Source organism: Alligator sinensis, unplaced genomic scaffold (assembly GCF_000455745.1).
Source record: "Alligator sinensis unplaced genomic scaffold, ASM45574v1 scaffold196_2, whole genome shotgun sequence".
Taxonomy (NCBI): domain Eukaryota; kingdom Metazoa; phylum Chordata; order Crocodylia; family Alligatoridae; genus Alligator; species Alligator sinensis.
In genome coordinates this window covers 138,819-160,561 of record NW_005843050.1, presented here as the reverse complement: position 1 = coordinate 160,561, position 21,743 = coordinate 138,819, and the positions used below count along the sequence as shown (strand labels likewise).

The window sequence follows — 21,743 nt, the reverse complement described above, 5'->3', positions numbered from 1 at the left end:
AAAGAGGTTTCGAAGGGCAGCTGTTGATCCTGCTAGGCACAATACTTGGACACTCGATCTGGGCCAGCGCCACTGCAGATTCAGCTGGACAATGAGTTTCCCAAGGAAATGAGCCAGCACAGTGGAGGGCTACTAGGTTATCTACAACTAAGAAAAGGAGTCGCCTGTCCTGCACAGCCAGAGGCAAAAGAGGACAGAGCTGTGACCAGGAGAGTGAGGACAACCAGGGGAAACCCTGTACCTGTAGGTGCAGCAGGGGCCCCCTCTCCTGTCTATTATCTTCCTCCGACTTAAGTGGGCCTGTTCTTCCCAAGATGTTGTTAAGAGCCAGGACGAGGCGGGTCCTGCGCGCCCCGCAGCGGGGCAGGGACGGGCAGGAGCCCTCCCCCCAGGGCACGGAGCGCAGCCCGGTCCTACTCGGACCCACTTCCTCGCTCCGGGCCCCGAGGGACCTGCCCGTGACCCAATCCCAGGGGCGGGCCGAGGCGGCCCCGCCCCCCCCGGAAATGAGGTTAGAAGGCTCCACAAGCCCCACCCTCCTCCCCGCGGACTGAATGAGAGCTCCCGCCCCCCGAAACCGGAAGTACCACAGGCGTCCCCTTCCCCCTCTCCAAACCCGGAAGCGGAAGGGGAGACTGGACTTCCCTTCCCCTCGCTCCGGAAGTAGTAGTGGGTTTATCCTCCGGCCCCAAGTCGGAAGTATCTGTGGGTGTTTCTCGCTTGCTCCGCGGCGCAGCGGGGTCCGGCGGGAGCAGGGTGAGTGCGCTCGGGGCCGGGCTCCAGGCTTCCCCGCCTGGCTGACCCCCGTCTGCATCCCTGCGGCCTCCTGCCGGCCCCGCCTGGTGCCGGGGGGATTCTCGGGCGCGTCTGTACCGAGGTTACCGCGGAGGAGCGGAGCGCGGGCACGGCCGAGCCGCGAGGCCGAGGGCCGCCCAGACCTGGACCTAGCCCAGGCGAGGGGCCTCGTCGCCGGTTACACTGAGGCCGCGTGAAACCGCAGCAAACGCGCGCTCGGTGCCAGCGTCTCGTGCTGAGTGCGATGGCCCCGTGGCCAAGCCAGGGCTGTTCGGGGGAGGCACGTTTCCAGACTGTATTAAGGATCCTGCCCAGTTATCTTCCAGCTGGTCCGCGCTGATGAAACTAGCGCAGCTGCCTGTCCCCACCCTGGCACTGTACCAAGGCTTGAACTGGCCCTGGTACCTCCCGCACTTTGGGAGCGGTTTGCATGTGTGCTGGAAGAGCTTTGATAGATAAACCAGACAATGTTACTGGTGTCATGTCTCTTACAGAAACACAAGAAAGTAATATGAGAGAGGCTGTACAAGTGACGAGTCTTGTTTTCAATTCAAGGTTGAATAGATGGATTTCCCCCTTTCCTGCCCCCCCCAGGAGATACTGTGTCAATAGCAGGCAGGGCAAGGTTGAAGATGGGGCCTTGAGGTGATGTCAGAAGAGCTTTTGACATTTATCTCTAACATACATTTCTAAATCTTTGCATTAGAAAGAACTCTAAACCGTGTCCTACTTGTCCTGGCCTCTTAAGATGCTGTAGACAGTTGAAGGAGTCTGTATTTTCTAACACTGTTACAAATTCCTTTGTTCACAGTTTTCCTGTCAATGGATGTCACTTGACTTTTTCCTTCACCACTGTGAGCCTGGTCTGCTGATTGTATAGCAAGCATGAGTGGCTCCAAGCCTGATATTCTGTGGGCTCCACACCACGTTGATCGATTTGTTGTATGTGATTCTGAACTGAGCCTCTACCTCATTGAGTCTGCTGTGAGTTCGGAACCCAAAGCAGGATCCTTGCGATTGTCAGAAGAAACTGCTGCTACATTGTTATCAATAAACTCAGACACACCCTACATGAAATGTGTGGCTTGGTATCCTAAATACGATCCGGAATGTCTCCTAGCTGTTGGACAGGCCAATGGCAGAGTTGTTCTTACCAGCCTTGGACAGGATCACAACTCAAAATCCAAAGACTTGATAGGCAAAGAATTTGTTCCAAAACATGCCCGACAATGTAATACCCTAGCATGGAATCCACTGGACAGTAACTGGCTTGCTGCTGGCCTAGATAAACACCGGGCTGACTTTTCAGTACTGATTTGGGATATCAGTAGCAAATACACTCCAGAGACTGCAGTTGCCACAGAGAAAGTAAGACTTTCAGCTGGTGATACTGAATCAGGGCTGGTAGTCACAAAGCCACTTTATGAACTGGGACAGAATGATGCTTGTCTTTCTCTTTGTTGGCTTCCACGGGATCAGAAGCTTCTTTTAGCTGGAATGCACCGAAACCTGGCTATCTTTGACCTTAGGAACACAAGCCAAAAGATGTTTGTGAATACTAAGGCTGTCCAGGGGGTAACTGTAGACCCGCATTTCCATGATCGTGTGGCTTCCTTCTATGAAGGCCAGGTTGCCATATGGGACCTCAGAAAATTTGAAAAACCTGTTTTGACCCTGACAGAGCAACCAAAGCCCCTAACAAAAGTAGCATGGTGTCCAACAAGAACTGGACTCCTAGCTACTTTAACCAGGGATAGTAACATCATTAGATTGTATGACATGCAGCATACTCCCACGCCTATTGGAGATGAAACAGAGCCTACAATCATTGAAAGAAGTGTGCAGCCATGTGACAATTACATTGCTTCCTTTGCGTGGCATCCTACAAGTCAAAATCGAATGGTAGTTGTTACTCCCAACAGAGCGATGTCTGACTTCACTGTCTTTGAAAGGATTTCTTTGGCATGGAGTCCAATAACTTCCTTAATGTGGGCATGTGGCCGACACTTGTATGAATGCACAGAGGAAGGAAAAGCTAGTTCTTTAGAAAAAGATATAGCCACCAAAATGCGTCTGAGAGCTTTATCCAGGTATGGCCTCGATACTGAGCAGGTCTGGAGAAATCATCTTCTAGCTGGAAATGAAGATCCTCAGCTGAAGTCGCTTTGGTACACTCTGCATTATATCCTTTCAGATGTAAACAGCTGTAGAAAAGGGAGAGAATTGCAAAGGAGCCTTCTAGTCTCTGTAAACTGTTTATGTTATATATTAAATACATAAAGAGCATAAAGTCCAAACAGTGTGGGACACTGCAATACTCTATGAACACTGGGAATGCAGGGAATGAAAAATTCTACTTTTCAGGCAGATAGAAAAAAATTATTGGAGGATGTATGTTTTAAGGTCTGTCTCCTTAACCAGCTGGGATACCTCAAAATATGCTTACCTAGTTGCATAATTAGAATAGCATTTATTTAATTTATATAAATACTGTGTCTTTTTTTCTTTAACTGTAACTCTTCCATTGCTGTTGGTGATATGTCAGTTCCTCAGCTTGAGTTGTGATAACTAATGTTTGAAAGGGACTTTGAAGATGAAAAATCTAAAAGTACTAAATATTTAGCAATCAAAAATGTACCCTGAATGCTGCCTATTTTTTAGATAGTTATATAATCTTTTTAAATGGAAACTAGTCCATTTAGTGTCATATTTTTAACTATCACTTTGGCAGAATAGAGAGGAAACTGGATATTCCTTGTCCCCTGCTTACTTTCACTAAAGGTTTGTCTAAATGAGGAAATACACCAGCACAGTAATACTGTTATAATACTAAACAAAGTAAGGGCTTGTCTCATATGTGAAGTTCTTCAAAACTAGCTGCTCCCAAAAAAACTGTGTGTAGACAGACATGTATGTAATTTTGAGGTCTTTGAAAATGTCTGGATGTTAGATAACCAGTTGGGTGGTGTTCCATACATTCCTTTTCAGTGAATAGTGGGCTGGTCTCTTTCTCCATTACCTTTTCTTAACATCCTATGAATGGTCATTTCTGTGCACAGTACAGCTCTCCATTTGAGAGGGAACTGTGGCTCAGAACCCCGCAGTCTGAGCTGGTCCTGGTTAACCTACAAATATTTAGTAGATAAGGAAACTTTGTTTGATAGTAAGCCATAGTAACAGAATTCTGTATGTTATGTCAATTTGTTAAAAGTTACCACCATGGTTGGCATATTACTTTCAGTGTACAAATAGTGCAGGGGTGACCAAGATATAGCCCATGGACCAGATCCAATTCACAGAGTTGTCATTTGGCCTGCAAGATTCTCTGTGGGTCCAGATATTTGGCAGCAGTAGAGTGATAGCACTGTTAATTGCTACAGTTCCTGTGGGGAACCAAATGATGCAGGCCTATGGACTGGCCTCACATGTCGGATCAGGCCCAGGTGGTCAGATGCATTTGGCATCGCTGCATTAGTATGATATTTGTGTTGTGGAAAGGCTAGTATATAAGATTATTCTAATAAAATCTAAAGCTGAACAATTGGGGCTTTTTTCCCTGTAATTAAACTTTAAGGCTTTTTCATATTTCCTATATCTGAAAATACTTATGAAGCAGTATACTGAAGATATGGATCAGAAACTTTCAGGGAACAAAGGCCCCTTAGTTTACGCAGGCATCAAATCAATTGTGAAGTCATCTTTGGGTAAGAACATTGTGTCTTAATAACAATTACATACATTTTAGCATATCTACAAAAGCTTTTTTTGAGAGATCTGTTTTTTGTTGTCATTTCAAAATTATTAACTCGTTGGAGTTCACTTTGGATCATGTTTCATTGAGGCATAATATGCAATGTGGTAGTTTTCAATTACTGTGGAATATGAGCATACATATCAGAGCAGCTGATATGCTGTAAGTACATGCCGTGGAGTAATTTATTCATGAGCCCCTGCTCTATACCTCTGCTTCTGCATCAGCTTTCTACATAAATAGTTTCTAGTTGGCTCTTAGAGGAACCATACTGGACTAAACTTGTATTTTGAATACTATTGCCAGATAATGTCTTATTTTGAAAGCTAAGCGAGATTGCTTGAAAGGTCACAAAGATTAATTTCACATGTTTTTATTCTGTGTAAATGTAGTCTTGAAAACTATTATTTTCCCATAACTTCTTACAATATATTTTTCCTACACAAGGATGCAGTGATAGCTAAATTGACTTTGTGTTTGTCTCCATTTGTGTAACAACATAATGTAAACAGGAGTACTGAACATGTGTGTGTAATATGTAAAATTGCCCTCTCCTTTGTACCATGCACTTATTCAGCTGAATAAGTGCATACTGTCTTCATTGTCTCCATCTTTTCTGTCACCTGTTTTTCTGTCTAATTTAATCTGTTGGAGCTGAGATTAGATCTTTTTGTTTTGGAAGACTGTACAAGTTTAGCTGTTGAGAATAGTAATAGAAGAGCTAGTAATAAAATAGGTGCTATTTTATCATCATTTTAAGTTTGATTTTTTTTCTGAAAAATGAACATTACGTTCAGTTTGTTACAAAGTTCAGTTTTGTAATTTTTCAGTGAATTTAAAGATTATGTTTTCCAATTCATAGATATGTCAAATAATTTATATTGTGTTCCTTTTCAGGAACAACAGAGAACCTCAGGCATAGTCGGAGTGGATCTGATAGGCAGGCAGATATTATTCAATACCTAAGTGAGGAAAGATCCTTGGCCCTGCAGCTCTGTGGATGGATAAAGAAGGGCACAGATTTAGATGTGGAACCCTTCCTAAATTCTTTGGAACAAGAAGGAGACTGGGAGCGAGCTGCTGCAGTAGCACTTTTCAACTTGGATATACGGCGAGCAATACAGATATTAAATAAAGGAGCTTCTTCAGGAAAAGGTATATACTGTATATAATATCTTGAGTTCGGTGGGGGGATAGCTTTCTGCCATACTACAAGATAATTTTTCATTGCCATGGTAATATCTTTGGATATCAGTGGGCTTTTTCATTTCTGACGTCACACTTTTGTGTCATGGCACACGGGTTAGGAAACACTGGATTAGACCTTATGTTAGTACTTACATTCTGGTCTGTGATACCTTCCTTTTAATTAAGTCATTGGTTTCCATTCCTTGCTCTTTTTAGAATTGTACTAATGCCCTACTATGTACAGTTAGAATTTCTTATGTATTAGACTAGTACCTCCTAGTGTCTCAGAAGGGATCATATCTGGTAAAATCCCAAGATGAATGGTCTTTTGTAAGACTGTATTTTAGTTTGATATTATGGAAAGGGAATGAATTTCCTTTTTCTTTTTTTTTTCTTTTTTTTCTGCAAGTGTTCTGGTAGCTTTCTCTCCCCGTGTGCCACTGTCGTAACAAGAATCCATTGATGATCAGGATGCAGCAAAATGTTTCTTTTGAACAAGCATTCGGATGGGTGGGGCAGGGGAGTCAACAAGCCGCAGAGATCTGGTGGCAATGGCAGGAGCCCCATGCCACAGGTCTCGCTGGTGGCGCCATGACATGCTGAGCTTGGGAGCATGGCGGCAGCGGCAGAATCACCTTCAGTAAAAAAAAAATCAGTAAAGGAAAATCATTACATTATGCAGAAAAGATTTTAAATGCACAGAAAGTCAAAACCCAGTGTATTTTGGAGGGGGGACTCCCTTTAATAACTGCATGTTGTGGTCCTGATTCTCAGAGAGTGCTGTGCCCAAGTGATTCCCCGAGCTGATACAGAGTACCACTGTCTTCATGGGGCTTTCCTTGTACAGAGCTCCTAGCAGAAGTCTGAAGTTGCACAATTGGTATATGCAGACTGTTGAGTAGGGAGAGTTTGAAATATTTTGGATGAAATGCATTTTAGTCAAGATATGCTGTTTCTTCAGCTTCTTGGACAAATTTCAGAGATCCAGGATGGATTCTGGTCGCTTGTTTCTGACCAAAGAGAGTGAGGTAAATGGAAAACTTCACTTTTTCCATCTAGAAAGAGGTGGTGAGATTATAATGCTGTGTACCATGAAAATGTTCAGAAATTTATTTTTTATTCCAGTGCAGAACAAAAATGCATTTAATAACGGGGTAGGTGAAATAGAATCTTTGCCCTTGCTGGGTTTGTCTGTATACTCAAAGTCATAGTTAAATGCAGTCTTAACTTTGTCATCTTGTGAATATAAATTATGATTTTAATTATCATTAATCATGGTATATTTGCTTAAGTTATTATTTCACACTTAGTGATGTCTCTTTCTGACAGCAGTTAGGAGCTGGTTTGGATACACAGATTTTTATACTGTATCACTGTTAGAAAATAATCCATACAATATTTATACAAAACAAGCATCCGTACTTGATCAAACTTAACAAAGACTAATTACAAGTAGTTTCCAAACTGTGAAGTGGTAGTTGTTGTGTCATATGGATTTTTAAGCCACTAGTCTTCCTGAGCAGTGATTTAAAGTAGCAAATTAAGATACATATTTATAGAACTGGTATAGTTAATGAGTACAGGACCATGTTTGTACAATTTCTTGAACTTTGGCTGAGGTCCTATCCTTGAGTACTCAACCATAATGCTTTTATGCATTACTCATTCAGATGAACTCACCTCAAACTAATGTTTTCAGTTGTATTTTGTATTTTTTTTAAATCAACATCCCTTTTTGGAAATGAAAGCCAATCTTCTTAAATCTTAATCACTGTGCTTTATTGGTTGTTTTTCATGCTCAGGTGATCTGAACCTCAATGTAGTAGCAATGGCCTTATCAGGCTATACAGATGAGAAGAACTCCCTTTGGAGAGAAATGTGCAGCACTTTAAGATTGCAGTTAAACAACCCCTACTTGTGTGCTATGTTTGCTTTTCTGACAAGTGAGGCTGGTTCATATGATGGAGTTTTGGTAAGCATCCTTTTAACTTAAGCAAACTTTTGAACTTTAAAAGCTATCTTTTTTAACTTTTGTCCTTGAATGTAATTTAAATGTATTTTAAATGATTACCGAGGATCTTATATAAACTTTTGCTTTCATTCAAATTAGAATTTATCATTTGTTTCCTCCTAATGCTGATTGCAGCCTCCTGATGATTATTTTCTTTAAAAGTTCTGATATTCATGGACATTAAAATAGAATAAAGCAAACACAGATCACATTAAGCTAAAAACACTCAAATGAATTAGCAAAGAGTAAATAAATTGAGGCAAACAAACTAAAGGAAAAGATGATAAATACATAGTAATTTTCTAAAAAGAAAAGTTAGAAATTTAAATAGTCTCATAGACTACATCATAGAAACAAACAAGGATTTCCACCAAAAGAGATCTGACCAAATACTCCTCCCTGTTTTGACAGTATTGATGATAATTATTTATTGATACAAGAATGAGTAGGGTTTTTAAGGAGAGGGGGTATCTGAGATGCACAACAAAATGAGCCTGAAGGAAAAAAAAGTAGGAAGCAAATTCTCTTGTCTTGACAGACTTCAGATCACCAAATATATATGAAATATCTTGTGTTTTCTCATTTTACTTTATAAAAAATTTACTTTGTTATAAACATGTATTACGTGTATTAAATTTTTTTTTGTACAACTGTTTTGACAATCTGTGGTGATTTAGGTCCAGAGACAGAATTACCTTAAACTAAGTTTATGGGTTTAGTTTTTCATGAAGTACAAGGAAATCTCTGTGTGTTAGGGTGATCTTATAGCTGTGATGGTTGAGGAAATATCCAAGAGGCAAGGGGTTTTTGGGGGTGAAATCTTTTATTGGATCAGCTGTCAAGCCTTTGGAGAGTACATATATTTTAGAGTGGGATAGGGAATGTTGTAATAAGTTAATGATGGTGTTCTGGGTATCACTGTCTTGATTCTCTCTTGTGTTGCTGGTCCAATAAAAAAATATCACCCCCAAAAACTCCTTGCCTCTCCTACAAGTTAATCTGTAATTGCTATTTCTAAATTGGGCTTTTAGTCTGTATAGGTGAAAGAGAAAAGCAATAAGCTAATGAAGCATATGTGCATAAACCAGTAGTTAGAAAAAACTGTCTGTTTCCGTGGTAATGTGTCTGATGCAGGGGTACTTTCCTACTTTGTATATATAGTGCCCATCACATTGTGTCTCAGTGGTCTCAGTTGAGGCCATCAACAATTGAAGATGAGATAGCGTCTACCCTCAGCAAGTTTGCAGGTGACACCAAGCTGGGTGGAGTAGCAGATACGCTGGAGGGGTAGGGCTAGGATTTAGAGAGACCTCAACAAATTGGAGGATTGAACTAAAAGGAATCTCATGAGGTTCAATAAGAACAAGTACAAAGTCCTACACTTAGGATGGAACAATCTCATGCACCAGTATAGGCTGGGGAACCAACTGGCTAAGCAGCAGCTGTGCAGAAAAAGGTCCTGGGGGTTACAGTGGACAAGAAGCTGAATATGAGCGAACACCCTTGTTGCAAAGAAGACTGGTGGGATACTAGGTTGCATTAGTAGAAGTGTTGCCAGCAGATCAAGGGAAGTAATTATTCCCCTCTATTTGGCACCGGTAAGGCCACATCTGGAGTTCTGTGTCCAGCTGTGGGCCCCTCACTACAGAAAGAATGTCGCCAAATTGGAGGGCAGCGAAAATGGTTAGGGGGCTGCGGCACATGCCTTAGAGGAATGGCTGAGGGAACTGGGCTTATTTAGTCTGGAGAAGAGAAGACCTAGGCGGGATTTAATTGCAGCCTTGAGCTGCCTGAAGGGTGGTCCCAAAGAGGATGGAGCTAGACTGTTGTCAGTGGTGGCAGATGACAGAACAAGGAGCAATGGTCTCAAATTGCAGCAAAGGGAAGTTTAAGTTAAATGTTAGGAAAAACTTTCTCATGAGTAGGGTAATGAAGCATTGGAACAGGTACCCAGAGAGGTTGTGGACTCTGCATCCTTGGAGGCTTTTAAGACCTGTATAGACAAAGCCTTGGCTGGGATGATCTAGTTGGGGATGGTCCTGCTTTGAACAGGGAGTTGGACTAAATGACCTCCTGAGGTCCCTTCCAACCTTAGTTTTCTATGATTCTATTACTGTAGTACAAGTAATAAACAATGTAACAAATTATTTTGAAAATTATGTATTTTAATGTCTTGTTCAAAAGAGACTAAGTATTCAATTGTACTGTTGATTCTTGTTTTTCACTTCATTACTCCATTCCATCTGTTATTTTCCTCTGCCTCCTTTTTCTCACTTGTCTGTATTTTTCAATCACCTGATCCTCCTCCCCTCCCCTCACTGGTTCCGTGGTGGTAATTTTGGCTATTTGTGCTGACTGTGGATCGATGCTCCGTGACTTGCCAATGTTCCATAGATCAAAGTGTGATTTAGTGAGTTGGGCTTTTCTGATGTTATGGTAGAGTGCCCTGGCTGCGACAGTCTTGCTTTGATTGTTAAACCTACAGTATAAAAATAGCACCTGGAACTTGAAATAGTTCATGTCAGCATGTAAACACAACTTTTACTCACATCGTGTCAAATACACAATATTATATATAAAATAAGACAGTATTCTGATTTTGAATAGAATGTCTTGGAAACTTCTGCTTTTGAGAGAGATATTTTCTTTATTTTTTTTCATCATAGTATGAAAATAATGTAGCAGTAAGAGACAGAGTGGCATTTGCTTGTAAGTTCCTCAGTGATGCTCAGGTAAGTCTGTATTTTGAATGTCGGTACAACCTGGTATGCTATTCTGTATGATTTAGTCGGAAATATTTATAGAAAATGCTGAAGGTGAATAGTGGAAGTAGTGACTCACTTCATTTTGTAATTTTCCTGAAAATAATAAAGAATAAAATAAACTGTTAATAAAATGGGGGAGGCAGAGGCTGCAGCTCTGGCTCCAAACCCAGGTTGCGGCTGAAGTCGGAGCTTTAGCACCTGCTTGCCTTCCTTCTCTGCCTCCTTTGCCTTGCCCCTTGTCCTGGATTTGAGTACATTTCCCCCCATGCTGACTAGGGGGGGAGGGAACCTTGTCTTGGATTTGAGAAAATATGGTGTCTATGTCATAACATAACAGCATAACCTACTTTAGGATAAATATTTGTTGATAAGCAAATATTGGAGATCTTGATTTTGAAATATTATGAGATCATAAGATCTTTGTTATCTTTATTGAAAAAACAGTATGTTTTTACTAGAATCTTATGATTAAAAACTTCAATAATGTACTAATTCTGTCTAAGTGGTTACTCATTCAGTGCACTAGGGTTCAGTTTGCATGGAGTCATGTGCTAGGACTGGGTCAAAGTACGCAGAATTGATTTTCCATGGTTTATCTTGTAGTTGTCTTGTTTCCTTCTTTCTCTGGCTCATGTGTACCTGATTAAGATTACAAAAAAAGAAGGCTATTGTGATTTCACAAACTTAGGTAAGGTCTTTATTTAATCCAACTGTTTTTGAGGAAAATCTAAGTTAAACACCCATGTGTAATAGAAACTAATCTATTTAAACTACATAAACTGTTGGCTGTCATACCACAACAAAACACATTTGGAAAGCAACAGGTAAAATTCATGGTCTTTTGAAAGCTTTTCTTCATAAATAGATGTATTAAACAGCAAACACTTATTGTGGATTGATTCAAATGAAATACAATTTTGGAAATAAAATAGATTGTATTAACAGTAGGAAAGGATTTTTTAAATTACTGAATCAGTATCTACATAGAGGCTTATTGTTTTTTTCCCACCATTTCAGGAAATATTGAGTATGTTGACCAGGATTTTGATTTTACTGCATTGAAGTGGATGTGTCTGTGTTTTACACTAACCTTTTCTGCATAAATTCCAACTTTTAGTTGAAAAACTTTCTCTGGGGGAAAACTTAATCAAAATATTGAGGTGCTGCCAGAAGCAAAACTCTTCATGTTAGAAGAGTATGAACAGAAAACTGAGTTGTTAACGTTTTCTTCCTCAGTTGAATAGATTTATTGAGAAGCTGACAAATGAAATGAAAGATGCTGGGAATCTGGAGGGAATCCTGTTAACAGGACTGACAAAAGATGGAGTAGACCTAATGGAAAGCTACGTTGATAGAACTGGGGATGTTCAGACAGCAAGCTATTGTATGTTGCAGGTTAGTGCGTCTCTCTGAAGTAGTTCCAGATTATGTGTATTGGAAAACTATTATGTGTATTGGCAAACTGCATCTATTTTCTTCAGTACTGTGGGCATAAACTCTTATAAGATTAACAGAAAAGTTCCCATAGTATGAAAATAAAGCTATGTGCTATTTCTTGTTTAATGCATCATCAAGGCTTCAGCTGGCAGATGGCCATACTGCACTCTCCAGATTGTAAAGATTTCCTGGGAAGAAGAAAGGAAAAGAGATTAAATGATCCTTTTCCTTTCCATTAGCTTTGACATGTACTATCCATTGTCTGATGATGATATAACTCTCAGGCAGAATCTAGGGTTGGCATTTTGGTTAAATTCTCAGTGTCTTTCCTGCTTCAAAGCAATTTATATCGGCACTGGAATTATTCTATTGTTGCTACTAGACAAAGGGTGGCAAAATATGGCCCACAGGCCAGATCCAGCCCACCAACCGATGGAATCCAGCCTGTGGGCAGGTGCCCACCAACTGATTGGATCCTGCCTGGCTGCCCCACAGCGCTTCGCATGGAGCTGAGCCCTGCCCACTCCCACCCAGGACAGCCCGTGCCACTCTCCCCTCGTACACCTGCCTCACACCTGCCAGATAGCACCATCCCAGCCAGTGTGCACAGCTTTCCGGCAGGGCAGCTCTTGGTGAGGCTGTAGCTATCCAGGTACTGGTTAGCTGCACCTGCTTTCAGCAGCTCCTCCTCCTGCACTGTTCCTGGAAGCAGGCACACAGGGAAGCCATGGGGACAGATGCCCAGCCAGAGGAGGTGGGGAGTTACAACCAAGTGGCTCCTAGCCCAACATTTGGGGCCCCAGCTCTAGTTCCTGGCTGCTTTCCAACCACTTTGCCCACCTGATGCAGTGAGCAGCCACTTGCGGGTGGCCGAGTGGATGAAAGGGAGCTGGAGCTGGAACCCCGCACACTGGGACAGGAACTGCCTGGCTGCAGTTTTCCCCCTGGCTGGGTGTGTGGTGCCCAGCACACATCCTATGGCTTCTCAACACTGCCTGCTGCCCTGAGCAGTGCAGCAGAGGGAGAAGGAACCACTGGAGTTGAGGTGAACTGAGTATTAATTGGGCACCTGCAGCAGCAGCCTCACCAAGAAGCTGTGCACAGTGACTGGGGCGGTACTGTCTGGTGGGTACAGGCATGTATGTGGTGTGGGCTGCCCTGAGCAGGAGTGGGCAGGCCTCAGTCCACTGTAGATTGCCACAGGTGAGGAAGCATACTGCACCTGCATACTGCACCTGCACCACCTGGGCTAACTCTGCTGCACATGCCCCTTGTCTCCTGACCCCTCCACCTACTCCCAGCTGCTGGCTCCCAGGACCTAGGGCACGGGCAGCACTCCCCTTCCCTCTTGTATGGGACTCTTCAGCCCCATAGGGCTCAGGGGAGATTTGGTGGCAGCCTATAAGTATACAAGGGGTGTACACCAGGATCTGGGAAAACAATTGTTCACCAGGGCCCTCCAAGGGATAACAAGGTCTAATGGCCACAAAGTTCTGGAAGGCTAATTTAGACTGAACATAAGGAAAAACTTCTTTATAGTCCAAGTGTCCAGGGTCTGGAGCAGACTGCCCCCCGAGGTGGTGCAAGCACCTACTCTGGACTCATTCAGAAAAGTTTAGATGCTTATCTTGCTGGGATCATTTGACCCCAGCAGACTTCCTGCCTGTGACAGGAGAGCTGGAGTCGATGATCTCATGAGGTCCCTTCCAGCCCATAATGTCTATGAAATGTATTAAATCTATGAAGACTGTTTTGAGTTATTATGCAATTGCCTCTATATACACTACTCTCAAAAACATAAATCAGGACAAAAATCATTTTTTTAGATAAAATTAAAATATATTCTAACATATTTGATTTTAGCATGTGGGGGGTTTTTTGGTTGTTTTTTTTTTATCTATAATTTGTTAAAATGATATCTTCTGAAAGATTTTACTTGTGCGGCTCTCAACAGCTAAGCAAAACTTGAATGACCCTCCAGCTGAAATAATTGCCCACCCCTGCTCTAGGCCTTGCTGGCAGAGTTGCCATTGCCACCCCTCACTGTTGTTCATGCCTACCCATAGATAGATAGGTTCTTCCCCTAAATTTTAAAAAACTTGTAAAGCTCTTTTGGGGAAATGAGCCAGTGGAATGCGGGACATTACAGTATGCGCATTTTCAGCCTGATCAATAGATGTAAGCTTTGGGAGAGATATTAAATGTAGTTTTCAAGACCTACCAGCATTATGACTTACTGCATTTAGTCATCTCATTACATGCCCCCTTGTAGGCTTACTTCCACATTTACAGTGTCCTTTGGGGGATGAGGGAGCTGTGTGCTATGCTGGGTCCCATCCCCCTTTAGATCCTTTCTCACATCACCTTTTCCCATATTCTGCTATCACATAACAATGTGCAAAATGGAAATATGGTTTTATTGTTTATTACCTCAAGAACCATTTGAAAAACCTGTGCTTTCATACCTTGTTTAACATACCCCTCCCCTTTGCCTGATGTACTACTTCAATGTCCTCTTTTTGTTGTCTTTACTTAAAATGTAAGCTTCTGTTAGTGAGGATCATATCAATATTTTTGTAATGTGGCATGTGTATGCAAATGCTAAAGAATACTTTGATTTGCCATGACTGTGGTTATATAGACTATGAATTAAAATGTTCTCACAAATGGTTGGACAGAATACTAATATTGTATAGTAACTTTGTAGGGCAAGAAGATACTTCAGTCACTGAATGGGTACTTCATGTGCAGAATTCATGTTTGGAAATTGGTTTTAGGTTTCTTTATTAAATAACATAAGAATATAAGAAGTGCCATTTATGGGGTCAGACCATAGGTCCATCTTGCCCAGTAACCTGTGTCAGACAGTAGCAGAGTGTGAACTGGGTATGACCAGGGTTTCTTCTACTCTTCCTCTCTCACTTGCAGCCTCCAGCATCTAAAGTCTTGGATGTTCTAATTCAGAGGCTGTATCCCTAACTCCCCTGCTCAACAGCTACTGATGCCCTTTTCCTCCAGGAATTTGTCCAGTCCTTTTTTTGGAATCTGCCCAAACTGTCAGCTTTCATAGTATCTGGTGGCCATGAGTTCCAGGCTTTAAATAACGCGCTCTGTGAAAAAGAACTTCTTGTTAGTTTTAAACTTATTACATACTGGTTTTATTTTGTGACCCCTAGTTTTGTATTGTGAGAGAGAGTGTAAATCTCTTCGCAATTTAGCATTTTGTAAATCTTTATCATGTCTCCGCTCAAGTGTCTGTTTTCTAAATAGTCTCTCCTCATCTGGAAACCCCTCCATACCACTAATCAACCTTGTTGCTCTCCTCTGTACTTTCTCTAGTTCTTCTGTATCCCGTTCTAAGGTGTGGAGGCCAGAACTGGATGCAGTATTCAAGGTGTGGACACACCATGGATTTATAGAAGGACATGATGATACTTTCAGTTTTAACAATTCCCTTAATAATCCCTAACTTTTTGTTTGCCTTGTGATGGCTGCTCAGCACTGAGTTGTTGTTTTTTGCAACCAGTCCACAATGACTCCTGGATCTCTTTCCTGTGTGGTAGCAGCTAATATAGAGCTCATCATAGTGTAGGTAGATTTCAGGTTATTTTTGCCCAGGTGCATCACTTTACACTTTTCTGTGTTGAATTGCTTCTGCTATTTAGTTTCCCATTCGCTAAAATGTCCCAGACCTTTCTGCTGTTTCTCACAGTCTGCCTTGGTCTTTACTATTTTGGATAATTTTGTCATCTTGTGATTCACCCCCTTTTCCAGATCATTTATGAATATGTTAAATGGCAGTTGTCCCAACACAGATCCCTTGGGGCTCTGCTGTTTACATCTTTCCAGCCTGAAAACTGACCATTTATATTTACTCTTTGCTTTCCATATTTAAGATGGTTTCTAATCTAAACTAATAGACAATCTTGAATTTTTTTTATGATTATATTGCATTGTAGTACTTTTGGTATCTTGCATGGCAAATAATTGTATAAAATTGCTCTGTGTGTTGGGATTTTCCCCCATAATTTAGGGTTCCCCATCAGATGTGCTTAAGGATGAGAGGGTTCAATACTGGATTGAGAACTACAGAAATTTGTTGGATGCTTGGAGGTTCTGGCATAAACGAGCAGAGTTTGATATTCATAGGAGTAAGCTGGATCCCAGTTCAAAACCTTTAGCCCAGGTATGTATATAACATTTTTCAATATTTGTGATCAGTTCTAGCTAATGCATACAGAGAGGAGGCATGTACTGTTAACCTAATAAGTTACCTGTTCTTGTTAACCACACCTTAGCCTCCATCAATACATATTTTGCAAAAGGGAGACCTGGTTTTAAGACCAAGCTGCAAAGTAGCCATAAATACCTTCTAAAAGTAGTTTGCATGAGAAGGAGGTAATTTGGGGGAGATTAACCATCAAGATGGTAATTTTTTATCATGTTAGATGATAGAAAAATACAAGTCTCTTTATAAAACATTTGCCAAGCTTTTTTTCTTAAAGTAGGCTCTCTTCCCTCCAATTATTAGAACTGTTTTCTAAAACTTCTGAAGCATGCCTTCCAATGTCTTTGATCTTCAGCACTCTCTAAAAGAAAGGCAGATTGTTTCATTCTTTACTGAAAAGAATAATAAAAAAATCATCAGCACACTGACCTCAATACCCATCTCATTCTGAACAGATAGTTGAACAGTGACAGATATTTATGAAAAAAATCCTGAATTTCTTTGTATTGTGTAACGTGTGTAGCTAATCATTTGAGTTTGATGATAAATCACCAGGTTTCCTTAAGACATAATTGGCTATAGACATTATTTTAAGATTTCCATTATGCTAAGAAAAGGGAAGGGAAGTCCTCCTGCAAGATACATATTTCAGGTTTACAAAAATATACACTACTTATTTGAAACTTCAATTCTGTAAGACTAGGGACAGAAGTTGCACAGAAACAGGTTTAAGTGATCAGAGACTGGTTTAAACATGTAACAAAATAGAAGTTCAGTGCACATAAACCAATTTAAAAATGGCTGAAACTGGTTTAAGATAAACCTTGGTTGAATGTAGTATCAGACTTAACTGATTTGGGTCAAACCAGTGTATGAAACTTCTGTCCCAGACCCCTTCCTAGTTCAAGTTAAATCACAGTCCCCCGACATCGCAGCATTTTGCAGCCGTGGGTTGGGCTGTGCTGTCTGTTCCATAGAGCAGGGCTGGCCCTGCCCCTTTGCTCCCTAGCTGGAGCAATGAGGGCTAGCTCACTGGCCTCACTGGCTGGCTCACTACCGTCTTACCCCCCAAGCAAACCCCTGCTGGGGTCTGAGGGCTGGGGTTAAACTGCCCTTTCCCTGAGTACAGAGCTGCCCTGCCCTGCTTACTTGGTGCTTGCTGTGCCCGGGGACTACAAATCACAGAGGCACCTGGAAGTGGGAGGAGAAAGTGATGAGTAACCCTGAAGAGTCCTGCTGCTGTGAGTCTGGACTGCAACTTCCAGAGACCCTGGGGGCACCAGGAAGAGGAAATGAACATGCAACCCATGCTGGCTTTGTGCCAGAGAGCTGTGCTGTAGTGCTGCCTGGCTTCTGGCTTGAGCCACTGCAGGCATGTGGCTGCGTTTCCTAAATCAAAAGCTGAATGTCTGTTCCTTTGCTTTTGGTTCAGTCTTTGCAGCTTAAGCTAACCTGCAAAGACTGAATCATTTCAGCCTCAGGCTTTTTGACTGTCTTTATTTAGCCTAACTGGTTGCCAGCTTTCTATTGTAGATGAGATGTTAGGCTTTTTTGTTGTGATGATTTATTTGTGCGTGAATGCTGAGACTGGATTTTTTTCTGTTGTCCCTTATCAATATTATCTAACTAATTTTGGCTTTTGTTCTGTACTTAATTGCTATAGGTGTTTGTGAGTTGCAATTTCTGTGGGAAATCAATATCTTACAGCTGTTCAGCCATACCTCATCAAGGGCGGGGTTTTAGTCAATATGGTGTGAGTGGCTCACCAACCAAGTCAAAGGTTACTAGCTGTCCTGGTTGTCGCAAACCTCTTCCTCGCTGTGCACTTTGCCTTATAAATATGGGCACACCAGTTTCCAGTTGTCCAGGTATGGAATGATTTTAGGAAATGTTTTTAATATCAAAATTGGTACTAATTAAAAGTAGCATTAATAGCCCCTGTTAAAAGACATTCTGTTGCAATTGTTTTTGTTTCTAATGTAACAGTTTTTCCAGATTTCTGTAGGTGGGTTAAAGGAGTTGTATGGAATGAGATAACAATATTGTGATATTTGACAATATATATAATTATTTGGCTCTTCCGTACTAATGAAGTACCAAAGATTAGATTCCCAAAAGGTCTTGGACCACAGGGCAGTACACTGTGACATCTATAGGCACCTTCCACCTAGTGGAATCCATTACCTCAGCTTGATTGTCTAGGTTCCCTATACCATTCATAAAATAATTAAATGTCTGGGAATGGGATTCATGCTGAGCAGGATTAATTCAAGTTTGCTAATAGGAAAAACTACAGAGAAAAACGTTGCTTAAAACTCATCCCTCTCCAGGGCTTAGGCACTGTCCTGGAGCCCTTGTATAACTTGGCTCTCTCCAATCAGGTTTTACCATTTTGAGTCTTCTCCAGGAGTTACAGCTTGCATAGGCATCTTTTTCTGAAATAGTAAAATACTAGCAATTCATTATTGCTAACAAATCTACAAGTATAGGATGAAGAAATACTACAAGTGTGATTAAAACTGATCTGAGAAGGGAAAATATATCAAAAAAGAAGGTGCATATATATTTTTGTACTTCTTCATTGAAGTGTGGCAATGTAGGCCCAGATTCCCAAGTTACTAAGAAATTTAATTGCCTCTTTTTAGGTGTTTAGGTCCAGAGGTGCCAAATACATGGAGGCCTGAGGGCGCTGGTCCTCCTTGGGAAGAGGACTGGCACCTGAAATGTGTAAAACTTTCCACATGTCTATCATCTTAGCTTTCCCCCCCAGGCAAAAATAAAAGTTGGTGCCTATGTTTAGGTCCATCATTTTAAGTACTGCTGGCAACCAATCAGAGACAACCCGAGCAGGGTATGGGGCCTGCGACAAATCAGGCTGTGTGGCGGTGCCCCCCACCCCGGACATGAGGAAACCGGTGGTGGATTCAGCAGGGGCATGGGGTGCCAAGCGGCCGGACGCACCGGATTCTGTGGCCGATTCAGCTGTGGGGGGTGCCAAGAGGCTGGCCAGCTGTGAAACCAGCTCTGCCTGGCTCCACGGGGCCCGGGGCAGTTGCCCCGATTCGCACCCCCAGGGACAGCCCTGCTTCCAATTATCCCTGTAGTTTTCTAAGTTTCTGTCAACGGATATGCAGAAGGCCACTTGAAGCTAATAGGAGTCGTTTTGCAAGCTGAAGCCCCAGAGACCTGCAAAGCAGATTTCCCAGGCTAGGCAGCCTCTCTTCTTACCAGGGCCTGATTCTGTAGGTATACTTAGAGCACACCTAAACTAGATGCAGCCTGCCCAAAAGACCTCTGACATAGCAGGGAGTGGAGGGTATCTGTTGGACTGGGCTATGGGACAGTGCCTCTCCAGATCAGCCGAGAACAGGTACTTGAACCTAAGTTACTCACATCTCCGTGTACTAGGGGTCCTTCTGATTTTTTTCTGGACTGTGAAACTCAGCTTAGGCACAAAATTCCTGGAGAAGATACGTGGGTAAGGATCTTTGTGGAAGAAGGCACCTCAGGCCAGATTATCTGCTTAGATGCCGAAGCCCAAATACTTCCTGTAGCATTTTATTCCTAGTTAGCTTAGGTGGCTTATTGCCTATACCCTGGAGCAGGGACCAACAACCTTTAACAAGCTGCAGGCTGGATGGCTTCAGTGGCGCATAATCTGCTGGGGGTGGGGTGCGTTCCATGTGCCCCCACCAAAGCCATCTGCGCGAGAGCTGCACTTGCACTGCTGCTTCCAGCTCCCTACTCCCCAGCTGCAGCAGCATGGACGCAGATTCCAGCTGATGGGGAGCTGCATCAGGTCTGGGAAGCTGCAACCTGCATCTTCTACACTCAGAAGGGTAATGGGAGCAGGAAGAAGTGGCAGCAGCATGAACATCAACTTGTAGGTACCTGGTTCCAGCTCAGCTCCCCACCAGCTGGAAGCTGTGCCCATGCCACTGCTGCTTCCCTCAGCCCCCTGCTCTGCCTTTCCCTTGGATGTGGTATGGGCACAGCCAGAAGCTGCCCAGCACAGCTCTTCACTGGTTGGACATGGCATATGCTCCACAGATGAAGAGTGGGGAGCTGGGAACAGTGATGATGGTGTGGGCGCAGCTCCCAGCTTCCTGGTGCAGGCAAAGGCCCCACTGCTGACATGCCACCAGAACCATCCAACCCACATTAGACTAGAGCCAGGAGGGTGGGAAAAAGTGGCAGCAGCACAAGCTCAGCTGGAAGCTGCCTGGCCCTTGTAGGGTCACAGGCATAGGCAAAGCCCTCCACCTCCACAAATGGGATCTGGCCTATGGGCCGTATGTTACCAAGCCCTGCCCTAAGCAATTATTCTCAACCAGGGTGTAACTGCACTCTGTAGTGCCATGAGATCCTTTTAAACACAATATCAGCATTGTTAGGTGTGCAAACACCTACACATGATTTCAACCCAAAGATGTAAATAGAAATCCATAGTGTCAAAAATATTCTGACTTGTTGCAGTCTTTCTGAGTTCTTTACAATGGAAGAATTGCTCTGTTATTTTTGAAAGGTAATAAAACAAGTAAAAACTCAGAGCTGGCATCTTCCAAGGAGTTCCTCGAGTCTAAAAATGTTGAGAGCCACTGCCCTAGAGAATTTAGCCATGGGAGACATTGTGAAAATTGATTCATATCTTGAAAATTGAAATGTAGTGCTTGTATAGAAAATGTTGTGCACATAGGAATTTAAAGTCTGAGTTTATTTCATTTCTCTTCCTCTCTTCTGTGTAACAGTACAATGATTTGGGCAAAATTTCTACTGCTAACTAGCAAATAAATGAGGTTTATTTGATGTCTATAGCATCTGTCAGTCTGACTGCCAAATTCTATAGAAGTCACTAACTGGGTTTATAGCTCAGGGTTGTGATAAAGCTATGGAATATGATATTATGTTGCTATAAACGCACACATCTCTCCTGCTTGTTTCACTAGCTTATCTGTAATTTTATGTGAAATTGTTTTCATTCTGCTGCTTACAGTTATATTGCTTATTAGTATGAGGATCTGAAGTAGCAGTCTAGGAAAGCAGATCATACATGAAACTTGGAATAAACTAAATAAAACAGAAAATACAGCTGTATTGAAAGAGATTGTATTATATATTTATGTATGATTAATATGCATCCTGAGGTCACTGTGACTGTAGGAGCTAAAACAGTAGTGTCCCAGGGGAGCGGGGGCACTGGGAGACCCCCACGGCGGCCAAGGGGTCTGCTTACCTCCCGCAGGGCTGGAGGAGACGAGGAAACCCCATGCGCCGGCAGCGCCAGCGCGGGTCGTCAGCCGGGCGTTTATCGGCTGTGGCGGAACGGCGGGAGCGGGGCACGCCGGACGGGAGAAACAAATGGCGGCCACACCGAGGTAGCGGGGCGGCTGAAGGGAGAGAGACGGGGCGCGGAGCCCCAACGAGCAGGGGATCAGCCGCCGCCCGCGGAGTACGGGACGACGCCGAGTGGAGGCAGAGCAGGCTGCGAGCAACGCGGCGGAGCACCTGCGGAGTGCGGGACGACGCCGAGCAGAGGCGGAGCAGGCTGCGAGCAGCATGGCAGAGCAG

The 21,743-nt window shown here is 42.7% G+C and overlaps 1 protein-coding gene across 2 annotated transcripts in view; it reads left to right on the top strand.

Moving 5' to 3' along the window:
- Nucleotides 1-622: 622 nt before the first annotated feature.
- MIOS (meiosis regulator for oocyte development) overlaps nucleotides 623-21,743 on the top strand; it is a 26,289-nt gene continuing 5,168 nt past the window's right edge. For both annotated transcript variants that reach the window (XM_006036979.3, XM_006036980.3), the window contains exons 1-9: nucleotides 623-756; nucleotides 1,607-2,977; nucleotides 4,401-4,499; nucleotides 5,444-5,701; nucleotides 7,537-7,706; nucleotides 10,412-10,477; nucleotides 11,747-11,905; nucleotides 15,981-16,133; nucleotides 17,839-18,043. In XM_006036979.3, the coding sequence (XP_006037041.1) occupies nucleotides 1,681-2,977; nucleotides 4,401-4,499; nucleotides 5,444-5,701; nucleotides 7,537-7,706; nucleotides 10,412-10,477; nucleotides 11,747-11,905; nucleotides 15,981-16,133; nucleotides 17,839-18,043 (2,407 nt within the window). In that variant the 5' untranslated portion in view covers nucleotides 623-756; nucleotides 1,607-1,680. The remainder of the gene's footprint in view (nucleotides 757-1,606; nucleotides 2,978-4,400; nucleotides 4,500-5,443; nucleotides 5,702-7,536; nucleotides 7,707-10,411; nucleotides 10,478-11,746; nucleotides 11,906-15,980; nucleotides 16,134-17,838; nucleotides 18,044-21,743) is intronic.